At 43.7% G+C, this 25,433-nt stretch overlaps 1 protein-coding gene across 1 annotated transcript in view; it reads left to right on the top strand.

Moving 5' to 3' along the window:
- CDH13 (cadherin 13) overlaps window positions 1-25,433 on the top strand; it is a 566,033-nt gene that overhangs the window by 476,665 nt on the left and 63,935 nt on the right. Inside the window, exon 8 of the mRNA XM_077451210.1 lies at window positions 24,492-24,634. Within this exon, the coding sequence (XP_077307336.1) occupies window positions 24,492-24,634 (143 nt within the window). The remainder of the gene's footprint in view (window positions 1-24,491; window positions 24,635-25,433) is intronic.

The following is a 25,433-nucleotide window of genomic DNA, read 5'->3' as shown; positions in this document are numbered from 1 at the left end:
GACCACAAGTGTAAGGACCATTCTTCCCAATGACCACAAGTGTAAGGACCATTCTTCCCAATGACCACAAGTGTAAGGACCATTCTTCCCAATGACCATCACACTAATGTATCATGAGTTGTAGATTTCTAATTTTTAGTGGAGGTTCCTCCGAGACCGGAGAACTATTTCAGGGGTTCCTCTGTGTTGAAAAGGTTGAGAAAGGCTGCTCTAAACATACCTATGCCTGGATTCAACTGGCATTGGCCTTCATGAATTGGCATTGGGACTTGTTTCACACCAAATCAAGGCATTGAAAAAGACTCAATGTGCCCGAAAGCAGGCACAAATAAATGCTACATTTTCTCTATAAATGCATTGAGTCTTCCAATGGACATCCGGCACAAAAGCGCGAACTTTTGGAAAACCAAACAGTCAACGTGCCCCATGAAATTGTATTCCTCGCCAACTTTTTCAACACCAATAATCTTTCAAGTTGTGTCAAATAGAGGGACAGTCGGGGGGTTGGAATTGCTGATTCCTATTTCCCTGCAGTCGTACTAAAACCCTCTATTCTCTCCCACTATAATATCCCTTTCTACTACAAGTAGGCGTACGGTTTTGAATTTAATTCAGCGTTGAAGGACAAAAATCAACTCCACAGTAGATGTTTGAACGAGGTATGTTCTTCACCGGCTCCTGATAGCAAAACACATCGGCAGACTATAAATTCTCAGACAATAGGACATGGCCTCTTTTTTTTCTTTTTTTCTATTGAAAATGATTTCCAGCCTTGTGTTTCCATTTCAGCTGGCCTGCAAATAATGACGGCTATCGGTGAAGATCTGCCTTTTGGTCCTCGCTGATAAGGATAGCTCGTTATTTCAGCTCATTGTTTCATCTGCCGCTCCGCTTTATTTTTATTTTTTTTTACTTCATTTTGCAGAGGTGCTCTCAATCTGCTCCTGGAACAAGTCACGCCGCCGACGCCGGGCACAGCATTGTGTTTTGGAACAATCCTTTTTTGTCTGCTGTTGCTTGGATGGGCCGAGCCATAAGTAATCTCCGTCAATCGAGTATATTTAGTGTTATCGCCCAATCATCTTGTACAGATCTGCTCACTAACATCATGTAGAGAGAATGTGAAGAGTTGGAGGCATTTTATCTCCTAAAGCAGAAATTCCATCTGTGTTTAAAGCCACCTCCCCCCAAAAAATGAGTATATGTATGTGTATATTTATATATATATATATATATATATACACATATACATACACATTTTTTGGGGGGAGGTGGCTTTAAACACAGATGGAATTTCTGCTTTAGGAGATAAAATGCCTCCAACTCTTCACATTCTCTCTACATGATGTTCGTATATATATATATATATATATATATATATATATATATATATATATATGTATATATAATAATATATATATATATATCTTTTATACATATATATATATATATATATATATATTTTATATATATATATATATACACACATACTACAGCATCTCACAAAAGTAAGTACACCCCTCCCATTTGTGTAAATCTTTTCATGTGACAACACTGAAGAAATGACACTTGTCTACAATGTAAAGTAGTGAGTGTACAGCTTGTATAACAGTGTAAATTTCCTGTCCCCTCAAAATAACTCAACACACAGCCATTAATGTCTAAACCGCTGGCAACAAAAGTCAGTACACCCCTAAGTGAAAATGTCCAAATTGGGCCCCAAAGTGTCAATATTTTGTGTGGCCGCCATTATTTTCCGGCACTGCCTTAACCTTCTTGGGCATGAAGGTCACCAGAGTTTCTTAGGTCACCATTGGAGTCCTCTTCCCCTCCCCCATGACGACATCACGGAGCTGGTGGATGTTGGAGACCTTGCGCTCCTCCACCTTCCCTCTGAGGATGTCCCACAGATGATCAATAGGGTTTAGGTCTGGAGACATGCTTGGCCAGTCCATCACCTTTACCCTCAGCTTCTTTAGCAAGGCAGTGGTGGACGTGTTGGAGGTGTGTTTGGGGTGGTTATCATGTTGGAATACTGCCCTGCGGCCCAGTCTCTGAAGGGAGGGGATCATGCTCTGCTTCAGTATGTCACAGTACATGTTGGCATTCATGGTCCCCTCAATGATCTGTAGCCCCCCAGTGCCGGCAGCACTCATGGAGCCCCAGACCATGACACTCCCACCACCATGCCTGACTGTAGACAAGACACACTTGTCTTTGTCCTCCTCACCTGGTTGCTCCCACACACGCCTGACACCATCTGACACCAAATACCTTTATCTTGGTCTCATCAGACCACAGAACATGGTTCCAGTAATCCATCTCCTTAGTCTGCTTGTCTTCAGCAAACTGTTTGCGGTATTTCTTGTGCATCATCTTTAGAAGAGGCTTCATTCTGGGATGACAGCCATGCAGACCAATTTGATGCAGTGTGCGACGTATGGTCTGAGCACTGACAGGCTGACCCCCCACCCACCCCTACAACCTCTGCAGCAATGCTGGCAGCACTCATACCTCTATTTCCCAAAGACAACCTCTGGATATGACGCTGAGCACGTGACCTCAACGTCTTTGGTGGACCATGACGAGGCCTGTTCTGAGGGGAACCTGTCCTGTTATACCGCTGTATGGACTTAGCCACCGTGCTGCAGCTCAGTTTCAGGCTCTTGGCAATCTTCTTATTACCTAGGACATCTTTATGTAGAGCAACAATTTTTTTTTTTTCAGATCCTCAGAGAGCTCTTTGCCATGAGGTGCCATGTTGAACTTCCAGTGACCAGTATGAGAGAGTGAGAGCGATAACACCAAATTTAACACACCTGCTCCCCATTCATGCCTGAGACCTTGTAACACTAATGAGTCACATGACACCGGGGAGGGAAAATGGCTAAATGGCCCCAACTTGGACATTTTCACTTACATGAAAAGATATAATAAAATATTTACAAAAATCTGAGGGGTGTACTCACTTTTGTGAGATACCGCATATACATTATATTGCCAGAAGTATGGGGACACCCGCTTTTACACACACATGAACTTTAATAGCATCCCAGTGTTACTACATAGGTGTCAATCTTGAGTTGGCCCACCCTTTGCAGCTATAACAGCTTCAACTCTTATGCCGCGTACACACGAACGGAATTCCGGCCAGAAAAAGACCGATGAGAGTTTTTCATCGGAAAATGCAACCGTGTGTACGCTCCATCGCAATTTAGCTGTCTGCATTCCCGCCAGCAAAAAATTGATAGCATGTTCTCAATTTTCCCCTACGGAAAAACTTTCTATCGTAAAATTCCGATCGTGTGTATGCAATTCCGACACGCCAAAAATCACGCATGCTCAGATTCAACTACGAGACGGAAGCTATTGGCTACCGGCTATTGAACTTCCTTTTTCTAGTCCCGTCGTACGCGTTGTACGTCACTGCGTTCTTGGCGGTCGGAATCTGGTGTGACCGTGTGTATGCAAGACAGCCATCAGAAAACCATCAGAGCTTTTTTCCGACGAAAATTCCGATCGTGTGTACGCGGGATTAGAGTGCAGACTGCGAGTCAGGCCTTCTTGTCCAACATCAGTGCCTGACCTCACAAACGCTCTTCTGGAAGAACGGTCAACCATTCCCCATAGACACATCTCCTAAACCTTGTGGACGGCCTTCCCAGAAGAGTTGAAGCTGTTATAGCTGCAAAGGGGCGGGGCCAACTCAATATTGAACCCTACGGACTAAGACTGGGATGCCATTAAAGTTCCATGTGCGTGTAAAGGCAGGTGTCCCAATACTTTTGACAATATAACGTAGCTAAAAAGGTCAATGATCTCATTGGGAACTTATCTGAGAGGCAGAAAATTGCCCATGGCTCAAGGAACCCCTACAACCTCTGGAGGAACCCTGTTTGAAAACTCGCAGTCATCAAAGTGGGGAAATGTCGCCTTCGTGAACCTGGGCTCAAATTATTTCTATTTCAGTTTTACCGCCAACGAAAATCCGTTTTCTTTCACTTTTTCAGCCTCCATTGTTCTTTTGTAATCCGTTCCAGGCGGTAAACGAGCATCGCTCAGAATATATTTAAATTTAAGAACGGTTAATTAGCGTTCTGCAATTCTTGCCGTCACTTTTTTTTTTTTTTTTCCCGCGTACAATATAATTACCTCAAATTTACAATGTGTCTATATAAAGACAAGGAAGGCGAGATAACACAAAATGGTGACAGCGAGGGCAGATTTTAATATCACCTCCAGATTTTATCACTCATAATTAGCGGCGGGCTGAATTTAACAAGGAAAGGAGCCCCGGAGACAAGAAAATAAACTCTTCTGAAAGGCCGATGAGCGGAAATCGACATAAGCCAAAAAAAAAAAAAAAATAAAAAAAATAAATAAATAAAACATGGCGGAATGACACATTTTTTGTTTATAGGGCAGTAAAAAATAATAAAGTCTTGTAAAATACGAACCGAAGGGAAATTTTATTACCGATTTTTGTCATGTCTGGAAATGGAAATGGCCCTTTTATTGTATATTCTCCCGTCCTTAATAACCTATAAAGATAACGCTACAGATTGCGAATCATTTGTTGATGATTCCTCATAATAACAACAACAAGTATAAAAAAAAACAAAAAAAAAAAACAACAATCACTCGCATCTAATATAAGCTTTAACATAATGTAACAAATAATATAAATAATTTAATGTCATTTAAAATGTAACTTTTAGGCGATCTGACCGGATGTGGGAGGGGCTACCGGCCAAAACCAGCTACCTGCTTCCCACCCGCGTCATTATAAAAGTTCCAAAGGAGGAAGGGGGGAGGGGAGGAGGGCATAGGGCAGAACATCCTGTTTAGGGTGAAGTTCTGCTCTAACCCCTTGCCACCCAAGGATGTTCATCTTTGTTTGCAGTCGGAGATTCTCTTTTTTTTTTTTTGTAAAAGCGTTCCCAGCTCCTCCCGCCACCTTCCCGGGCTTTTCCGGACTCACCGAGGGCGGGGGAGGGGGGACCTGGCTGACCATAGAGATAGTTAAGGACCAGAAGGTCCCGGAGGTCTCTATGGTACAGGAAACCAGAAGCGATAAGCATTTTCCTGGATGTAAACGACGTCATTTTTAGCCACTTCATTACCGTGCTGTGGCCGAGAGGTGGCTACAGCGTCGCTCTGTTGCTTTCGGAAAGGCGTCCGTGGATGCCCCCCTGAGCCACGCCCCTCCGTGTATGAGCGGTAAGGATGTGGAATTCCCTTCCAGAGACGGTGGTCTTAGTGGGGGGGGGGGGGGGGGGGAGCATCAGTGATTTAACCACTTGCTTACCGGGCACTTAGCCATTGTTCACACGGTCGGACATTCCGACAACCAAATCTGTTGGATTTTGTCCGACGGATTTTGTCCAAAACTGTTGCATACACACGGTTGGACAAAGTTGTCGGAAAATCCGATCGTACGTAACGTGATGACGTTATTTCATTAGGACGGGACTACGTTCAGGCTAGTAGCCAATAGCTTTGGTCTAGGAATTTGATCTGAGCATGCGTGGCACTTTGTCCGATCGGAATTCTATACAAACGATCGGACAAAGTCCGATCGGATCATGTTGTCGGGAAAATGTTATAGCCCAGCTGGAAAACTTGGTTCGTCGGATACTCCGACGGAAACAGTCCGATGGAGCCCACACACTGTCGGATTATCCGACAACACAGTCCGATCGGACATTGTCCATCGGAATGTCCGACCGTGTGTACAAGGGCTTAAACCCCCTTCCTGCCCAGAACAATTTTCAGCTTTTGGCGCTGTCACTATTTGAATGACAATTGCGCGGTCATGCTACAGTTTACCCAAATGAAATTGTTATCATTTTTTTTCACGCAGATAGAGCTTTCTTTTGGTGGTATTTAATTGCTGCTGGGTTTTTTTTATTTTTTGCTAAATAAAACAAAAAGGGAACAAAAAATAAAAAATAAACTTCATAGTTTGTTATAAAATTTTGAAAACAGGTAATTTTTCTCCTTCACCAATGTGAGCTGATGAGGCAGCACTGATAGGTGACACTGAGAGGAGACAGTGATGGTTGGAACTGGGCACTGATGGTTGGCCCTGATGGGTGGCACTGATAGGTGGCACTAATGAGCACTGGTAGGTGACACTGATGTGCAGCACTGATCTGTGGCACTGATTATTAGACAGTGATGGGTATTGATTGGTAGCACTGGTGGGCACTGGTAGGTGGCACTGTGGGCACTGGTAGGTGGTACTGTGGGTACTGGTAGGTGGCACTGTGGGTACTGGTAGGTGGCACTGGTAGGTGGCACTGCGGGTACTGGTAGGTAGTACTGTGGGTACTGGTAGGTGGAACTGGTAGTTGGCACAGTGGGCACTGGTAGGAGATACTGATGTGCAGCACCGATCTGTGGCACTGATTATTAGACAGTGATGGGTATTGATTGGCAGCACTGGTGGGCACTGGTAGGTGGCACTGTGGGCACTGGTAGGTGGTACTGTGGGTACTGGTAGGTGGCACAGTGGGCACTGCCAGGTGACACTGGTGGGCACAGCTGCGGCTTTCTGAAGGAGGGACCGATGTCCCTCTGACAGAAGCCGGTGATGGGCTTTTTTCCCCCTCATGCTCACAGTGATATACTGATTACCGAGCTTTTGTTTAGATCACCTTATCAGCCGTCATTGGCTGACAGCTGATCAAGTGGTAAGGGGCCGGGATCGACCCCTTACTCCAATCGGTGATCAGCCGAGTCTCATAGACTTGGTGATCACAGAGCGCGCTGGCTCGGGAGGATGTCCAGGGACGCCAATTAAGGCCCGCACTGCAGCCGTCTTTCGGCTATAGAACGGGTGCCAAGTAGTTAAAAAAAAAAACAATTAGACAATCACCTGAACGACCACAACATACAGGCAGGGCCATCTTTAAAATTGATTGGACCCAGGGCAAAAATTTTCTTGGGGGCCCCCCTCCCCCATGCAATTTCGCTCTCCACCTTCTCTGAGACATACAATAAATATCAGCTAGACTTAAAATCAGTTTACTGTATCAGATCAGGCAGCGATTGAGATTGGTTGCCAGAGGTTACAGTGTATCATTATCCCTTACTGACTGGTTGCTAGAGGTTACAGGACACATTACAGATCACTGATTAGTCGCTAGATGTTACACTACATGATTTCTGCTTGTTGATTGGTTGCTAGAGATTAGTGTACAGTAACACTGCTCACTGATTGGTTGCAAGAGGTTACAGCCTATCATCTCCTCACTGCAGGGGGGCATGGTATATATATATATATATATATATATATATATATATATATATATATGAATGCCACCTTTATTTACATATCAATGTCCCTGGCCTCAGCTATTTACATATGCATGTTGCTGCTATTTACATATGAATGCCGGTTATTTACATGTAAACACAGGGTCTGCAGGTGAGTCATCTGTACACAACAATAGGGCAGAGCTGGGCAGCTTTAGTAGCAGCACTTCACACTGAGATATCAGGACACAGGAAGGGACTAAAACTTCAAGGGATGAGGGAATTTAAACTGGGATAGTTGGCAAGTATGAGGCAGCTGCTTTGGGCCCCACAACAATGACAGGGCCCAGGGCAGCTGCCCCTTTTGCCCCGCCTTAAAGATGGCCCTGCATACAGGATATACAATGTAATACTGACATATAATCACTCACATGGGTTGGACTTGATGGACTTGTGTCTTTTTTCAACCTCACCTACTATGTAACTATGTAATTATGTGCCCCCTTGGGGCATGCATGCGCTCTGTGATCACTGCGTCCTTTGGACACAGACCAGGGTAAAGGACCAATTACAGCGGCCCTTTATCATGTGATCAGCTGTGTCCAAGCTGAGTCCATATCACAGCATGAGGAAAACAGAGCTGGTAACCGGCCAGTTTTACAGGGGGCATGTACACAGATAATCAGGGCACTGATCATCTGTGCAGCCCCATCGGTGCCAATCAGTGCCACCTATCCATGCCCAACAGTGCCTCATTCTGGCCAATCAGAACCGGGTGTGAGACCTGTTTTCTGATTGGCTGACAACAGAAGATTCCTGATTGGACGCCGAGGAGAAGGGAGGAAATGGAAGCAGCCACTACAATGGCCCGTGGAGTACAGGAAGCCACCAGTGATGGGGTAAGTGCTACCGACCGACCAATAGGGGGAGTGGCATACTGTTTTCCTGCAACCCCCCAAAAAAAATTTCCACCAGCCGCCACTGGTGGAAAGGGCACCGGCCAGGGTTTGGGGGGCCTTTCATGGTTTCTTGCACCAGGGCCCTGAAGGTTCGAGTTACCCCTCTGTTGAGAATCATTCTGCTTCCATAAAATATAAGGAAGAACAGCCCAAATTCTATACACAAGTCATTTGTTTTCCATTTACAGGACTATTATATTCCCATATGAATGTTTCCAAGAGCAAACAAACAGACAGCCAATCCCCCTTTAGATTTCCATTATATTTTCCCATCATACCAAACTGCCTAAAGGCTTAAAAAAAATACAAAAAATAAAAAATAAAAAAAGCCAAAGACCGGATATATCAGCCTTGGCATTTAACCCTTCATTTCCTCCCGTTACAAAGCGCCCGGCATACATTCCCCGTTTATCCAACGCGGGAAGGAGGAAATGGAGGATTCATTTAGACAAGTTAGCAGAATGAATGGAAATTGAATGCCATTCTCTTGAGAAATAAATTTGCCACATTTTCCGAAACAGTCAACATGTCACAGTAACAAACAATGACACCGCGGCGCGGGAAACAAAAAAAAAAAAAAAAGACAGAATAAAAATGTATCTTTTTGGCATAAGCTAATACATTTTCTACATTTCGCAAATGACAAAATCAGATTTTGACGGAGAGAGGGCGACAGAATGTTTACAATCGTTGCGGCTAAATTGACGTGGGTTTTGTTGGAGGATGGGTCTCGAGCGAACAATTGAGCATTGTTTTAGGATCCCTTGAAGACAAGATGCGTTCGCCAACCCCATAAAAGAAAAAAAAAAGATAATCTTACTCTTTGAGTATAAAACAGACAAAGTGGGATTATTGTCTCTGAAAAGTTGACATGCAAATTGTTCCTCCTGTATGGTTTTGGATTTGTAGCGTTTGCAAGGCTTTGGTGTGAAATACGGTACTGTGTAAAAGTTTTAGGCAGGTGTGAAGAAATGCTGTAAAGTACAGATGCTTTCCGAAATAAATATTTGAATAGATTTTTTTTTTTTTCTATCAATTTACAAAATCCAAAGTGAGAAAAATCAAAATCAAATCAATATTTGGTGTGATTGACCTTTTGGCTTCAAACCAGCATCCATTCTTACACTCGCACACTTTATACACTCGCACAAAGTCAGGGATTTTGTAGGATTAGAGTCAGGTGTATGATAAACTAGTTATACCAAGCATGTGCTAATGATCATCAATTTCATATGTGGGCTGAAAACACAAAACAGAATCAGCTGCATAGGAGGCTTAAAACCGGGTGAGGAATATCCAAACTCTGCTACTAAGGTGAGGTTGTGGAAGAGAGTTTCATGTCACAGGTCATACACCATGGCAAGACTGAGCACAGCAACGAGACACAAGGTAGTTATACTGCATCAGCAAGGTCTCTCCCAGGCAAAGACTTCACAGCAGGCTAGTGTTTCAAGATGTGTTATCCAAGCTCCATTGAAGAAGCACAATAAAACGGGCAATGTTATGGAGCATAGACACAGTGGTCGGGGAACATTGAAGAACGTAGATGCAGTGGCTGGGTAATGCTGGGAAAGGTAGACACAGTGGTCGGGTAACGCTGAGAAGCACAGATGCACTGGTTGGGTAACACTTAGGAGCATTGACGCAGTGGTTGAGTAACGCTGAGGAGTGTAGATGCAATGGTTGGGTAATGCTGAGGAGCATAGATGCAATGATTGGGTACCTCTGAGGAGCGTTGACGCAGTGGTTGGGTAGCGCTGAAGAACGCAGATGCAGTGGTTGGGTAACGCTGAGGAGCGTAGATGCAATGGATGGGTAACGCTGAGGAGCGTAGGCGCAGTGGTTGGGTAACGCTGAGGAGCGTAGATGCAGTGGTTGGGTAGCGCTGAGGAGCGTTGACGCAGTGGTTGGGTAGCACTGAGGAGCATAGATGCAATGGTTGGGTAACGCTGAGGAGTGTAGATGCAGTGGTTGGGTAATGCTGAAGAGCGTAGATGCAGTGGTTGGTAAGTGCTGAGGAGCGTAGATGCAGTGGTTGGGTAACGCTGAGGAGTGTAGATGCAGTGATTGGGTAATGCTGAAGAGCGTAGATGCAATGGTTGGGTAGCGCTGAGGAGTGTAGATGCAATGGTTGGGTAATGCTGAAGAGCGTAGATGCAGTGGTTGGGTAACGCTGAGGAGTGTAGATGCAATGGTTGGGTAGCGCTGAGGAGTGTAGATGCAATGGTTGGGTAATGCTGAAGAGCGTAGATGCAGTGGTTGGGCAACGCTGAGGAGTGTAGATGCAGTGGTTGGGTAACGCTGAGGAGTGTAGATGCAGTGGTTGGGTAACGCTAAGGAGTGTAGATGCAGTGGTTGGGTAACGCTGAGGAGCGTAGATGCAGTGGTTGGGTAGTGCTGAGGAGTGTAGATGCAGTGGTTGGGTAACGCTGAGGAGTGTAGATGCAATGGTTGGGTAACGCCGAGGAGCGTAGATGCAGTGGTTGGGTAACGCTGAGGAGCGTAGGCGCAGTGGTTGGGTAACATTGAGGAGCGTAGGCGCAGTGGTCAACCAAGGAAACTTAATGCAGCAGATGAAAGACACATCATGCTTACTTCCCTTCCACATCGGAAGATGTCCAGGAGAGCCACCTGGAAACCTGTGGGACCCACCTACACCCAAATACTGTCCACAGAAGTCTGGAGAAAACCAGAGGTACACTCAACTACTGCTCGGAGAAGTCTGGAAGATGGTGTGTTCAGGGGGATGGGCGGTGTTAGTTTCCCCCACACATAGCGTTTTGCTTTTAGGCCTTAATGTTGAATTTTGGTCTCATCTGACCAGATCACCTTCTTCCACATGTTTGCTGCCCCCTCCCCCACATGGCTTCTCACAAACTACAAACAGGACTTCTTATGACTTTCTTCCTCCAATGTCTTTCTTCTTGTCACTCTTCCATAAAGGGCAGATTTGTGGAGAGACGACTAATAGTTGTCCTGTGGACAGATTCTCCCCCCTGAGCTGTGGATCTCTGCAGCTCCTCCAGAGTTACCATGGACCTCTTGGCTCTTCTCTGATGAATGCTCTCCTTGCCCGGCCCGGTCAGTTTAGGTGGATGGCCATGTCTTGGTAGGTTTGCAGTTGTGACATACTCTTTCCAGCTCTGTTAGATGTCCAAAGCTTGGGATATTTTTTTTAGAACCCAACCCTGCTTTATACTTCTCCACAACTTTTTCCCTGACCTGTCTGGTGTGTTCCTTGGCCTTCATAGTTTCATAGTTAGTAAGGTTGAATAAAGACAATTGTCCCTATCCCTGTACATTGCACACTCACATCAGTCCCTACCCTCAAGGAGCCCACAATCCAAGGTCCCCATTTATATACTAGGGGCCAATTTTGGACAGAAGCCAATTAACCTACCTGCATGTCTTTGGAGTGTGGGAGGAAACCGGAGTACCCGGAGGAAACCCACGCAGGCACAGGGAGAACTCCAGGCAGGTAGTGTCATGGTTGGGATTCAAACCAGCAACCCTTTTTACTGCTAGGCGAGAGTGCTAACCACTACACCACTGTGCTGCCCAATGCAATTCATGATGATGTTTGTTCACTGAGGTTCTCTAACAAACCTCTGAGGGCTTCACAGAACAGCTGTATTTATACTGAGATTAAATAACACACAGGTGGACAATAAAAATTGAAAACCATGTATCCTTTTCCTTCCACTTTTATGTGCCACTTTGTGTTGGTCTATCACATAAAATCCCAATAAAATACAATTACAATTAAATAGAATAAAATTACTTTTTTTGGTTTTAACATGACAAAATCTGGAAAATTTCAAGGGGTGTGAATACTTTTTTAAAGGCACTGTATAATAAATCATAACAACTATTAATTATTGTTATTATAATAAATACATTTCATAGTATTAAAAATAAATGTAATAATAAAAAGATATAATAAAATGAAAATAATAATAATAATAATACAATGAAAAGACATATAATAAATAAATATATTAACATAGTAATAAAAAGGCACTGTATAATAAATCATAACAACTATTAATTGTTATTATTATAATAAATACATTTCATAGTATTAAAAATAATTGTAATAATAAAAACATATAATAAAATGAAAAAAAAAATAATAATAATACAATGAAAAGACATAAAATATATAAATATATTAATATAATAATAAAAACATATAATAAATTAATATAAAAAAAGGACATATAATAAATATTATAGTAACAATGCTAGTAATAATAATAAAATAAAAACACATAATAAATATAATAATAATAATAATAAAATAATAATACAAAGACATATAATAAATAAATATTAATATAACAATAAAAACATATAATAAATTAATATAATAATAATATTAAAAAAGGACATATAATAAATATTATAGTAACAATGCCAGCAATAATAATAGAATTAAAAAAAACATAATAAATATAATAATAATAATAAAATAATACAAAGACATAATAAATATTATAGTAACAATGCTAGTAATAATAATATAATAAACACACATAATACATATAATACATATAATAATAATAATAATAAAATAATAATGCAAAGACATATAATAAATAAATATATTAATATAATAATAAAAACATATAATAAATTAATATAATAATAATAATAATATTAAAAAAGGACATGTAATAAATATTATAGTAACAATGCTAGTAATAATAATAATATAATAAAAACACATAATAAATATAATAATAATAAAATAATAATACAAAGACATATAATAAATAAATGAAATTGGCCTGTGCCTGGTATCTTCACCCCTATTTTGGCATCTATTCACCCTGTTTGCGGTGAACTCATCGTGTCCAATATGTTTCATTTTGCTGTCTTTTTTTCCTCCTCCCTCCTTTTGTCATCCTGGCGTTACAGCCAAGTCCATGGCTCTATCTGGGCCGTCCCTGGCAGCGTCCCCGCTTAGAAAATATGGAGGCGTGAATTATTATTTTATTTTTTTTTGGCATCGCTTCCACCAGTCTGTTTTTTTTTCCCCCCTAAACTTATGGCCGTGGCGCGCAGAGCACATTTCTGAATCTCATACAAACTGTCTCATTTCCATTTACAAGCTGATCCGTCTCCTCTTTTCATTCAATTACGCCGGGCGTCTTTGCTGAGGAATTTGCCGATGGCCAGACTTTCATCGCAAAAGGTTCATTTTTAGGATTACGGCGCAGCCAGAGAATATGCTTTGCTTGCATTTTCCAGCAGACGGATAATTGTATAAATCAATAACGATGATTGTACTGAGTTGCGGCATAATCTGTGACGGTAAGCTGCAGAAGGATTTTGGCACTGTAGGGCCACCGGGGTCACCAAAGACTTACAGTGTCAATAATAGGACTCAAATCTTTACAATTGTCTTCGCTTGCCGGCAATGCTTTGCAAAGGGGGCAGTGGCTCAGCACAGGGTGAGCTGACCCCCCACGTTCCGTGTAGCAAGTTGTTATTATCTTACGTGTCTGATTTAGGGCTCGTTTACACTTGCTTCGTATATAACACGCGTTAAAGCGCCTGCAGCTTCAACATGCTTTTTTAAAGCGTATTTGATGCTTCAGTGAAGCTTGGCAAAAGTCCTGTGTGCTGATTTTCTAATATTTTTAAAGGGGCCCAACAGAACCCCCGGCTTACTAGTACCCTTGTTCAGTAGATCCCCTGCTCAGTAGAACCCCCAGCTTTGCTGATCCCCCACTCAGGGGTAACCCCCAGCTCTGCTGATCCTCTGGTTGGCTGATCCTCCTCTCTCTCTCCAGTCCCCACTCACCTCACGCTATATTGACTCAACGCTGCACCCCACGTGTGATATTGCTAGTTTCCCCTTTACCAGACCCCCAGCTCTGCTGATCCTCTGCTGCTCAGTCTTCTCATTCCTGTCCCTGCTCACCTCCCGCTATATATTGCCCCAATGCTGCACACCACATCTAACAACTGCTAGCTTTCCCTTTTTCCAGTCCCCCAGCTCTTCTGATCCTCTGCTGCTCAGTCTTCTCTCTCCTGTCCCCACTCACCTCCGGCTTTATTGCCCCAACGCTGCACACCACATCTTACAACTGCTAGTTTCTCCTGTTCCAGTCCCCCAGCTCTAGTGCTCAGTCTTCTCTCTCCTATCCCCACTCACCTCCCGCTTTATTGCCCCAATGCTGCACAGCACATCTAACAACTGCTAGTTTCCCTTGTTCCAGTCCCCCAGCTCTGCTGATCCTCTGCTGCTCAGTCTTCTCTCTCCGGTCCCCGCTCGCCTCCCGCTATATTGCCCCAATGCTGCACACCACATCTAACAACTGTTAGTTTCTCCTTTTCCAGTCCCCCAGCTCTGCTGATCCTCTACTGCTCAGTCTTCTCTCTCCTGTCCCCACTCACCTCTGGCTTTATTGCCCCAACACTGCACATCACATCTAACAACTGCTAGTTTCCCCTGTTCCAGTCCCCCAGCTCTAGTGCTCAGTCTTCTCTCTCCGGTCCCCACTCACCTCCCGCTTTATTGCCCCTATGCTGCACACCACATCTAAGAACTGCTAGTTTCTCTTGTTCCAGTCCCCCAACTCTGCTGATCCTCTGCTGCTCAGTCTTCTCTCTCCTGTCCCCGCTCACCTCCCGCTATATTGCCTGCTTCAAAATTGCGCCCGCTCGTGGAATGGCAACAAACTTTAACCCTTAAAAATCTCCAGAGGCGACGTTTAAAAATGTCTACAGGTTATCCGTTTTGAGTTACAGAGGAGGTCTAATGCTAGAATTATTGCTCTCACTCTAAGGATCATGTCAATACCTCACATGTGTGGTTTGAACAAATCCCGCTACAAAACAAAAGGAGAACGAAGATTCGCAGTCCAAGGACCACGGCTATGGAATGCTCTACCCACCAACATCTGCATGAAAGAAAACCATCGAGCCTTCAGAAAAAAACTCAAGACTCACCTCTTCTAAGGAACAGGAAGCACAGGACGGATCAAGCGCCTTGAGGGGATTCAGTTTGCAGTTGTAGCGCTATACAAATCATTCATTCATTCAACACCGTTTTCACATGTGAACGTGACTTATATATGCATTCACTTCTGCGCGTGAGCTCAGCGGGACGGGGCGGTTTTCATTTATTTTTTCTTATTTATTTAACTTTTTACATTTGAGGGGTTCAGAATTTCTGGAAGGAATCCATATTCTGCAGCCTAACTGGACAGCAACGGTTCCGTCATCCAATGTTATGGAGCGCGGGGGGGGGGGGGGTCATTTTTCCCTCACTCAGGAGGAACGGGGTTCACTTGTCTGCGGTGGGGATTGATTTATGGTCCCTGGGGGGTTGCAGGATGGGATTCAGCGTGCTCAGAGAGTGTGGAGGGGCTCTCAAGGGTAAGGGGTCACCCTTGTTAGCTGTGGCGGTGGTTGTCTTTGATGGTGGCAAGATAGCCTATGAGATGGAAGTGTGAGGGACGTGGTAGAGGAACAAGATGACCAGAGCGTGTCCGCAGGGGGGGGCGGGGCCTCTCCCGCTACCGATAAAAGTGATCTTGCGGCGAATTGGCCGCGGAGACCAATTTTATCAGAAAAAGGACCATCCACCATTTAAGAATATACTTACTTTTATACTATCGAAACTAGGTGTTCCATGGCCAGCTTATTTATGACACTGGTAAGGTTCCCATGCTTCTGTGGAGTTTATCATGAAAGGAAAATTACAGTAAGTATTTGATAGACAGTGTTCCAGTTTCTTGATTGACTCCATGACAGGATAAGTCTTGTGTACAACATCAAGGGACATGTTGGAACCTGCAAAGCAGGAACCTGGATGTTGGGACTGCTCCTTCTCCAGTTGGGCCATAGAATATGGATGCCTCCCAGAAGATCTGGATTTTATAGTGGTCAAGTATCCACCAGAAAATGCTCTCATCGATGATTCTAGGACAATACAGTAGGGTAACATCTTAAAAAATGTGGATCAACCTACTGCTTCTTTAATACTACAGCATCAAGGGACAGGTTGTAAACCTGCAAGTTCCGTCTACTGAGACAGGTAGAGATGATCGTGACCTGGGTAAAGTGGAAGAATCTCTATAACATTTCAGCAAAGCTGCATTCGATTTGCTTTGCAAAGCAGGAACCTGGATGTTGGGACTGCTCCTTCTCCAGTTGGGCCACAGAATATGAATGCCTCCCAGAAGATCTGGATTTTGTAGCAGTCAAGTTCACACCAAGAAATGCTCTCATCGATGATTATAGAAGAATACAGTAGGGTAACATCTTAAAAAACATGGATCAACCTACTGCTTCTTTAATACTACAGCATCAAGGGACAGGTTGTAAACCCGCAAGTTCAGTCCACTGATACCGGTAGAGATGATCGTGACCTGGGTAGAGTGGAATCTTTCCACCAAAGTTTCCACCAAGAAATGTTCTATAACATTTCAGAAAAGCTGCATTCGATTTGCTTTGCAAAGCAGGAACCTGGATGTTGGGACTGCTCCTTCTCCAGTTGGGCCACAGAATATGGATGCCTCCCAGAAGATCTGGGTTTTGTAGTGGTCAAGTTTCCACCAGAAAATGCTCTCATCGATTATTATAGAACAATACAGTAGGGTAACATCTTAAAAAACGCGGATCAACCTACTGCTTCTTTAATAATACAGCATCAAGGGACAGGTTGTAAACCCGCAAGTTCAGTCTACTGATACCGGTAGAGATGATCATGACCTGGGTAGAGTGGAATCTCTATAACAATTCAGAAAAGCTGCATTTGATTTGCTTTGCAAAGCAGGGACCTGGATGTTGGGACTGCTCCTTCACCAGTTGGGCCACAGAATATGGATTCCTCCCAGAAGGCCACAATTCCTCCATTGAGCAAAGGCCTTGTAATCATTAGCCAGAGGAAACATGGGGTTTCTATGAATGGGTAGGTACAGAGAAAAGGTTGAGGGTAGCCTTAGTAGTCTCCGCACCTCTCTCTGGGCTACAACAGTGTCTCTGATCAAAATATTGGATCGAAGGTGAGCTGGTAGAATTCTCAAATTAGAGTTCAACACAGCAGGGAGGGTGAGTGGGGAGACAAGGGTATTCTCATTCTATAATTAGTATACCTAGATTTTTTGGATATCCAGTCAAGGCCCTGTCTCAGTAGGCAAGAGATATTCTCTAATCGATGATTATAGAAGAATACAGTAGGGTAACATCTTAAAAACCGTGGATCAACCTACTGCTTCTTTAATACTACAGCATCAAGGGACAGGTTGTAAACCCGCAAGTTCAGTCCACTGATACCGGTAGAGATGACCGTGACCTGGGTAGAGTGGAATCTTTCCACCAAAGTTTCCACCAAGAAATGTTCTATAACATTTCAGAAAAGCTGCATTAGATTTGCTTTGCAAAGCAGGAACCTGGATGTTGGGACTGCTCCTTCTCCAATTGGGCCACAGAATATGGATTCCTCCCAGAAGATCTGGGTTTTGTGGCGGTCAGGTATCCACCAAGAAATGCTCTCATTGATGATTATAGAAGAACACAGTAGGGTAACATCTTAAAAAACGTGGATCAACCTACTGCTTCTTTAATACTACAGCATCAAGGGACAGGTTGTAAACCCGCAAGTTCAGTCCACTGATACCGGTAGAGATGATCGTGACCTGGGTAGAGTGGAATCTCGATAACATTTCAGAAAAGCTGCATTCGATTTGCTTTGCAAAGCAGGAACCTGGATGTTGGGACTGCTCCTTTACCAGTTGGGCCACAGAATATGGATTCCTCTCAGAAGATCTGGGTTTTGTGGCGGTCAAGTTTCCACCAAGAAATGTTCTATAACATTTCAGCAAAGCTGCAATTGATTTGCTTTGCAAAGCAGGAACCTGGATGTTGGGACTGCTTCTCCTCCCATTGGGCCACAGAATATGAATGCCTCCCAGAAGATCTGGATTTTGTATAGCGGTCAACTTTCCACCAGAAAATGCTCTCATCGATGATTATAGAAGAATACAGTAGGGTAACATCTTAAAAAACGCGGATCAACCTACTGCTTCTTTAATACTACAGCGTCAAGGGACAGGTTGGAACCTCTAAGTTCAGTCCACTGATACCGGTAGAGATGATCGTGACCTGGGTAGAGTGGAATCTCGATAACATTTCAGAAAAGCTGCATTCGATTTGCTTTGCAAAGCAGGAACCTGGATGTTGGGACTGCTCCTTCACCAGTTGGGCCACAGAATATGGATGCCTCCCCAGAAGATCTGGGTTTTGCATTGGTCAAGTTTCCACCAAGAAATACTCTCATCGATGATTATAGAACACAGTAGGGTAACATCCTACAAAAATGTGGGTCAACTTACTGCTTCTTTAATACTTAACCATCCCAGGCCTTGGCTTTAATTATTTAATTTGCTGCTAATATTCTTCTACACACGACAAGTCCATATAAAAATATGGACATCTTGTTCCTCGGAAAGTTCTCCTCCATTATATTCTGTTCCCCGTGGCTTCCTCTGCCATTTTCTTCCTGTAAGTATTGAGTAGACTGATTTATGGAGTGATAGAATTACTTACTAATGTATTCATCCAAAAAGGTTACCTTGTGATATTGGTCTTCACTAGGACAGGCGCCCCGTGGTTTTATAGTACAATCATCGCCTCCAGCGAACGTTTTTTTTTACTACATAATAACGCGCTCTTTGTTCACCTAAGTAGGATTCAGAGTCTTCGCAGACCCGGCTCAATGTCACCGTCTATAGCGCTATGGATCGGACGGTGATTGATAAATGGCTGAAGACCGCGGAGGGCACATAGGTCCCTCGTCGTAGGTGTAATAGTCATACTAGACCCAAAGGGCCTGGTAATGGACTGGAGGGGGGGGGGGGACCCATGCAGTTTTTTTTTTTTCAATGATTTTTATCTGGAATGGGGGGGGGGGGTCCTCGTTAGTGCAAAGGAAGTGTGACCTTTTTTTTGTGTCTCTATAATTGTAAATAAGCCGAGTGTTTTCACTTTCAGAAAGTTAGAACTCCCTCTGGGCTATGAACCCTTCCCCTCCCCCGTCCTCACTCAGGCCTTGTCTACTTAGTCTGAGCAGAAATACCCGAAGTATCCCGCCGTTTTTTACAAGCTCTGAGGTTGAGTGGTGGGAGAGCGCGGGGAAGAGTGGTGGGAAAGCGCGGGGAAGAGTGGTGGGAGAGCGCGGGGAAGAGTGGTGGGAGAGCGTGGGGAAGAGTGGTGGGAGAGCGTGGGGAAGAGTGGTGGGAGAGCGCGGGGAAGAGTGGTGGGAGAGCGTGGGGAAGAGTGGTGGGAAGAGTGGTGGTAGAGCGCGGGGAAGAGTGGTGGGAGAGCGCGGGGAAGAGTGGTGGGAAAGCGCGGGGAAGAGTGGTGGGAGAGCGCGGGGAAGAGTGGTGGGAGAGCGTGGGGAAGAGTGGTGGGAGAGCGTGGGGAAGAGTGGTGGGAGAGCGCGGGGAAGAGTGGTGGGAGAGCGCGGGGAAGAGTGGTGGGAGAGCGCGGGGAAGAGTGGTGGGAAAGCGCGGGGAAGAGTGGTGGGAGAGCGCGGGGAAGAGTGGTGGGAGAGCGTGGGGAAGAGTGGTGGGAGAGCGCGGGGAAGAGTGGTGGGAGAGCGCGGGGAAGAGTGGTGGGAAAGCGCGGGGAAGAGTGGTGGGAAAGCGCGGGGAAGAGTGGTGGGAAAGCGCGGGGAAGAGTGGTGGGAGAGCGCGGGGAAGAGTGGTGGGAGAGCGTGGGGAAGAGTGGTGGGAGAGCGTGGGGAAGAGTGGTGGGAGAGCGCGGGGAAGAGTGGTGGGAGAGCGTGGGGAAGAGTGGTGGGAAGAGTGGTGGGAGAGCGTGGGGAAGAGTGGTGGGAGAGCGCGGGGAAGAGTGGTGGGAGAGCGCGGGGAAGAGTGGTGGGAGAGCGCGGGGAAGAGTGGTGGGAGAGCGCGGGGAAGAGTGGTGGGAGAGCGCGGGGAAGAGTGGTGGGAGAGCGCGGGGAAGAGTGGTGGGAGAGCGCGGGGAAGAGTGGTGGGAGAGCGCGGGGAAGAGTGGACGCATTTCTTGGTGCTCCCGCTATCGAGAATCCCCGCCTACTTTGCCTAATTCTGAACTAGAGATTGAAGAGCCACACCCAAATTTTTTTTGCCCGGAGTTTGGTTTATTCAAAATACTTATGAGTACAATCATCAACGCGTTTCAGGAGGAAAGCTAACACCACACCCTTCATCGGGGGCCTAAAGTGTAAGTTCACCTTCGGGAAGAATTTTTTTTTTTTAAACAGTTTTATTGGCTTTTCAACATCTGGAACAAAGTACAGTAATACCTTGGATTGCCAGTAACGCGGTTAACGAGCGTTTTGCAATACGAGCTATTTTTTATTTTTTAATTGTGACTCAGTTTGCAAGTGTTGTGTCGCAAAACGAGCAGGATTCAAGCCTCTGCGGTGTGCAGCACCGCATTTGGCCAGAGGTGAGGGGGGAGCCGGTGACACTCGGAGCCGCTTGGATGCACTTGGAAACACTCCGATCTCAAGTGTTTCCGAGCCTTTCCCAGTGCATCCGAGCGGCTCCAAACGGTCTTCAAGTATTTCCAAGTCTCTCCAGCGCCCCCCCCCACCTCTGGCCACATGCAGTACTGCGTACAATAGAAGTCAATGCGGAACGAATTATCTTTGTTTCCATTGACTTCTATGGGGAAACTCGCTTTGATATGCGAGTGCTTTGGATTACAAGCATTCTCCTGGAACGGATTATGCTCGTAATACAAGGTTCCACTGTACACATAATACACAAACTCAAGTCATGTGCATAAGTAGACATGTGAAGAACGAAAAATAATTATTTACGTTTTGTTTAGATTCGTTATTTACATAAATTTGTTTGGTTACATTTGTTTAATCTGTTTAATTTGAATTTCTGGAAATGTTTTGTTTGTATTTGAATATTCAAATTTGGATCAATTCGAAAAAATTTCAAATCAATTTCAGATAGTTTTCGAATTTCAAAAAGTTTTCAAATAATTTTCCAAAGAGAATAAAATAGAATAGAAGATAAAGTAACAGACTAGAAAAATAATAAAATATAATTTAAAAGAATCTAACAGAAAATAAAAGAATAGAATATAATAGAGTAAAATTGGAAAAAAAATTGATTAGAAAATATAAGAACAGAATAGAAAGGAATAGAATAGAAAGGCATAGAATAAAAAAAAAGAATAAAAAAAAATAGAATTAAATAGAATTTAACCATTTTCTAAAATTCAAATAGAAAATAATAGAATTAAAACAATAATAGAATAGAATACAAATAATATAACCATTTTCCAAAATTCTAATAGAATAGAAAAGAATAGAGTGAGATAGAACAGAATAGAATAGAATGAATATAACCATCTTCCTATTCTAATCTATTCTATTCAAATTTATTGGATTTTAATTTTGGAAAATGGTTATATTCTTTCTATTTTAGTATATATATATATATTTAAACTGTATTCTTTTTCAATTTGTTTATTCTATTCAATTTTTTTCTATTATATTATTTTATTTTCTATTCAAGTTTATTATATTCGAATTTCAGAAGATGGTTATATTCTTTTTTTATTCTATTCTGTTGTTTTTTTTTTCTATACTATACTGTTATTTTCTATTCTATTCTAATCTATGCTTTTCTATTCTATTCAAATTCAAATTGATTCTATTTGAATTTAGGAAAATGGTAATATTCTTTCTATTTTTTTTTAAATTCTTTTCTATTCTATTATAGTCTATTCTGTGTTTTTTTTTTTTTATTATTCTACTCTATTCTTATGTATTCTAATTCAAATGTATTCTATTTGAAATTCGAATTTCTGAAGATGGTTATATTTTTTTCTATGTCATTCTACTCTATTCTTTTTGTTTCTATTATATTCTAGTGTGTTCTGTTCTTTTATTTTCCATTTTACTCTATTATATTATATTTTATTTTCCGTTATATTCTTTTTTATTCTTTTTTTCTATTCCATTTTCTCTTTGGAAATTCGAAAGCTATTCGAATTAGAAAAGTATTTGAAAACAAATCGAATTCGAGTTTCGTCCGTAATTTTTATCTTTTTTTTACGTTATTTCGGATTCGTTTAAATTCTTCTATTTCAATTCGGAAAAATTACAATTTGTCCAGATTTCAGTTCGGAACGTCACGAATCACACATGTCTATGCGTACGAGGCATACAACATTTCTCATGTATCAGCATTGGTGACAAAACTTATAGAGAAGGTCTGCGTACCTTTTCCCGAGGCGATATGGTGTGCAAAAAAAAAAAATGTTGCCATTGCCAGAATGGATAAACATTAAAAGCCTGAAAGAACAAGCTTCCAATTCTAAACTTAGGTCTGATGCTTCAGGAAAAAAGAGGACACGCACTTTGACACAATAAAGGAAACCCCCGATGAAGTCAGAACAAAAGAATTCAATAAGAAAATCCATGAGATATTCCTGTCTCCATCCTTGTAATAAATGAAAAATATTAGGACAGCTATCAAACAATTCTACCCAACGAAGATGAATTGTTTGATAGCTGTCCTAATATTTTTCATTTATTACAAGAATGGAGACAGGAATATCTCATGGATTTTCTTATTGAATTCTTTTGTTCTGACTTCATCGGGGGGTTTCCATTATTGTGTCAAAGTGCGTGTCCTCTTTTTCCATTGGTTAAGATGCACATTTGTAGAATGTATCCACCGCAATACAACTGTTTTCCTAGCATTAAACTAAGGGTTTCTCAACCAGGGTTCCATGGGATCCTAGGGTTCCTCCAGAGGTTGCCGTGGGTTCCTTGAGCAATTTCTACCTCTTAGATAAGTTCCCACTGACACCAATAATCCTTTTTACCCATCTAGAAGGGTGGCCACAAGTGTAAGGAACCTTCTTCCCAATGACTATCACGATGTATCATGAGTGGTAGATGTAGTATTTTTCTCTAAGACTGGAAAGTTATTTTAAGTTTCATAGCTAGTAAGGTTGAATCCATCCAGTTCAACCTGAATGGGTGTCTACAATTCTCCCTATCCCTGTACATTACACACTCACATGTTGGTCCCTACTCTCAAGGAGCCCACAATCCAAGGTCCCCATTCATATACTAGGGGACAATTTGGGATGGAAGCCAATTAACCTACCTGCATGTCTTTGGATTGTGGGAGGAAACTGGAGTACCTGGAGGAAACCCGCACAGCCAAAGGGGAGAACATGCAAACTCCAGGCAGGTAGTGTCGTGGTTGGGATTCGAACCAGCAACCCTTCTTACTGCTAGGTGAGAGTGCTAACCACTACACCATTGTGCCGCCCACTACACCACTGTGCCGCCCACTACACCACTGTGCCGCCCACTACACCACTGTGTGGCAGCACAGTGGTGTAGTGGTTAGCACTCTCACCTAGCAGTAAAAAGGGTCGTTGGTTCAAATCCCAACCACGACACTACCTGCCTGGAGTTTGCATGTTCTCCCTGTGCCTGCGTGGGTTTCCTCCGGGTACTCCGGTTTCCTCCCACACTCCAAAGACATGCAGGTAGGCTAATTGGCTTCTGTCCAAAAATTGGCCCTAGTATATGAATGGGGACCTTAGATTGTGGGCTCCTTGAGGGTAGGGACCAATGTGAGTGTGTAATGTACAGGGATAGGGATAGACACTCACTCAGGTTGAACTGGATGGACTGGTGTCTTTATTCAACCTTACTAACTATGAAACTATGAAACTGTGCCGCCCAGTTCCTTAAGGGTTCCTCTGTGTTGGAAAGGTTGAACTAGATGGTGCTGACTATCATAGGACTGGAGTACCCAGAGGAAACCCACACAGGCAAAGGGGAGAACATGCAAACTCCAGGCAGGTAGTGTCGTAGTTGGGATTCGAACCAGCGACCCTTCTTACTGCTAGGTGAGAGTGCTAACCACTACACCACTGTGCCACCCACTACACCACTGTGCCACCCACTACACCACTGTGCCACCCACTACACCACTGTGCCACTGTGCCGGCCACTACACCACTGTGCCGCCCACTACACCACTGTGCCGCCCAGTTCCTTAAGGGTTCTTCTGTGTTGGAAAGGTTGAACTAGATGGTGCTGACTATCATAGGAAAATAGTCACGTTCCTCAACACCATCTAGTAGCCAAAATTCGCCTTGAGGTATTGTACTTCATTACTTTGTGGTATATACAGAGTGGTGTCGGCTGTAGAAGTTTGTAGCTCCTATGTACGTTGTTGAACATCCTATGTCTGAACCTACCTGGTCTTTTATTTGCAGGTTCTCGGTGCTGAAGGACGATGCTGGCTGGCTCTCCATTAACTCGCTGAACGGAACAGTCAACACCACAGCACCCCTCGACCGGGAGTCTTCGTTTGTTCGCAACAACACGTACACGGCCCTGATCCTAGCGATAGACAATGGTGAGTGAGTTAAGCAGAACTTGAGGTTATTTATGGTGGAGGAAGTTATTTTCGGGTGGTAATCCATCCTACTGTCTACGAGGAAAAACGTACGTAAATAAGGTCCCATCTGACCCCCCCACCCCACCCCCCACCTTAATAAAGGTATTGGCATCTATTGGACTGGAAGGCTTCATTCCCGTGAACAATATTTCATCAAACAGAATGGCTTCTCTTAGGCTGCTTTCACACTGGGGCGGTATTCAGGCGTTACAGCGCTATAAATAGCGCCTGTGTAACGCCTGAAAAAAACCGGCCCCTTTAACTCCAGTGTGAAAGCCGGAGGGCTTTCACACTGGAGCGATGCGCTGGCAGGACGGTGAAAAAAGTCCTGCCAGCCGCATCTTTGCAGCGGTGAAGGAGCGGTGTATTCACCGCTCCTATACCGCTGCTACCCATTGAAATCAATGGGACACCGCGGCAATACCGCCGGCAAAGCGCCGCTGCAGCGGCGCTTTGCGGGCGGGTTTAACCCCTTTTCGGCCGCTAGCGGGGGTTAAAACCACCCCGCTAGCGCCCGCACACCGCCGCTAAAACGACGGTAAAGCGCCGCTAAAAATAGCGGCGCTTTACCGCCGACGCTGCTCTCGCCCCAGTGTGAAAGCAGCCTTACAGAGAGGAGCCCTTGGGCCGTCCTAAAATTTGGTAATCAGATTTTTGAGTTTCAAAGTCAGAATTTTGGGGGGTAAAAGTCAGAGTTCTGAATTTCAACAGAGCTCCCATATATGTATTTCATTTGTGTGTTTAGCTTTAAACATGG

Source organism: Lithobates pipiens, unplaced genomic scaffold (assembly GCF_037356315.1).
Source record: "Lithobates pipiens isolate NorthernLeopardFrog02 unplaced genomic scaffold, aLitPip1_a1.2 Scaffold_10, whole genome shotgun sequence".
Lineage (NCBI taxonomy): Eukaryota > Metazoa > Chordata > Amphibia > Anura > Ranidae > Lithobates > Lithobates pipiens.
Note: the sequence above shows the minus strand (reverse complement) of the source record. Positions and strands in the feature narration are given on the sequence as shown.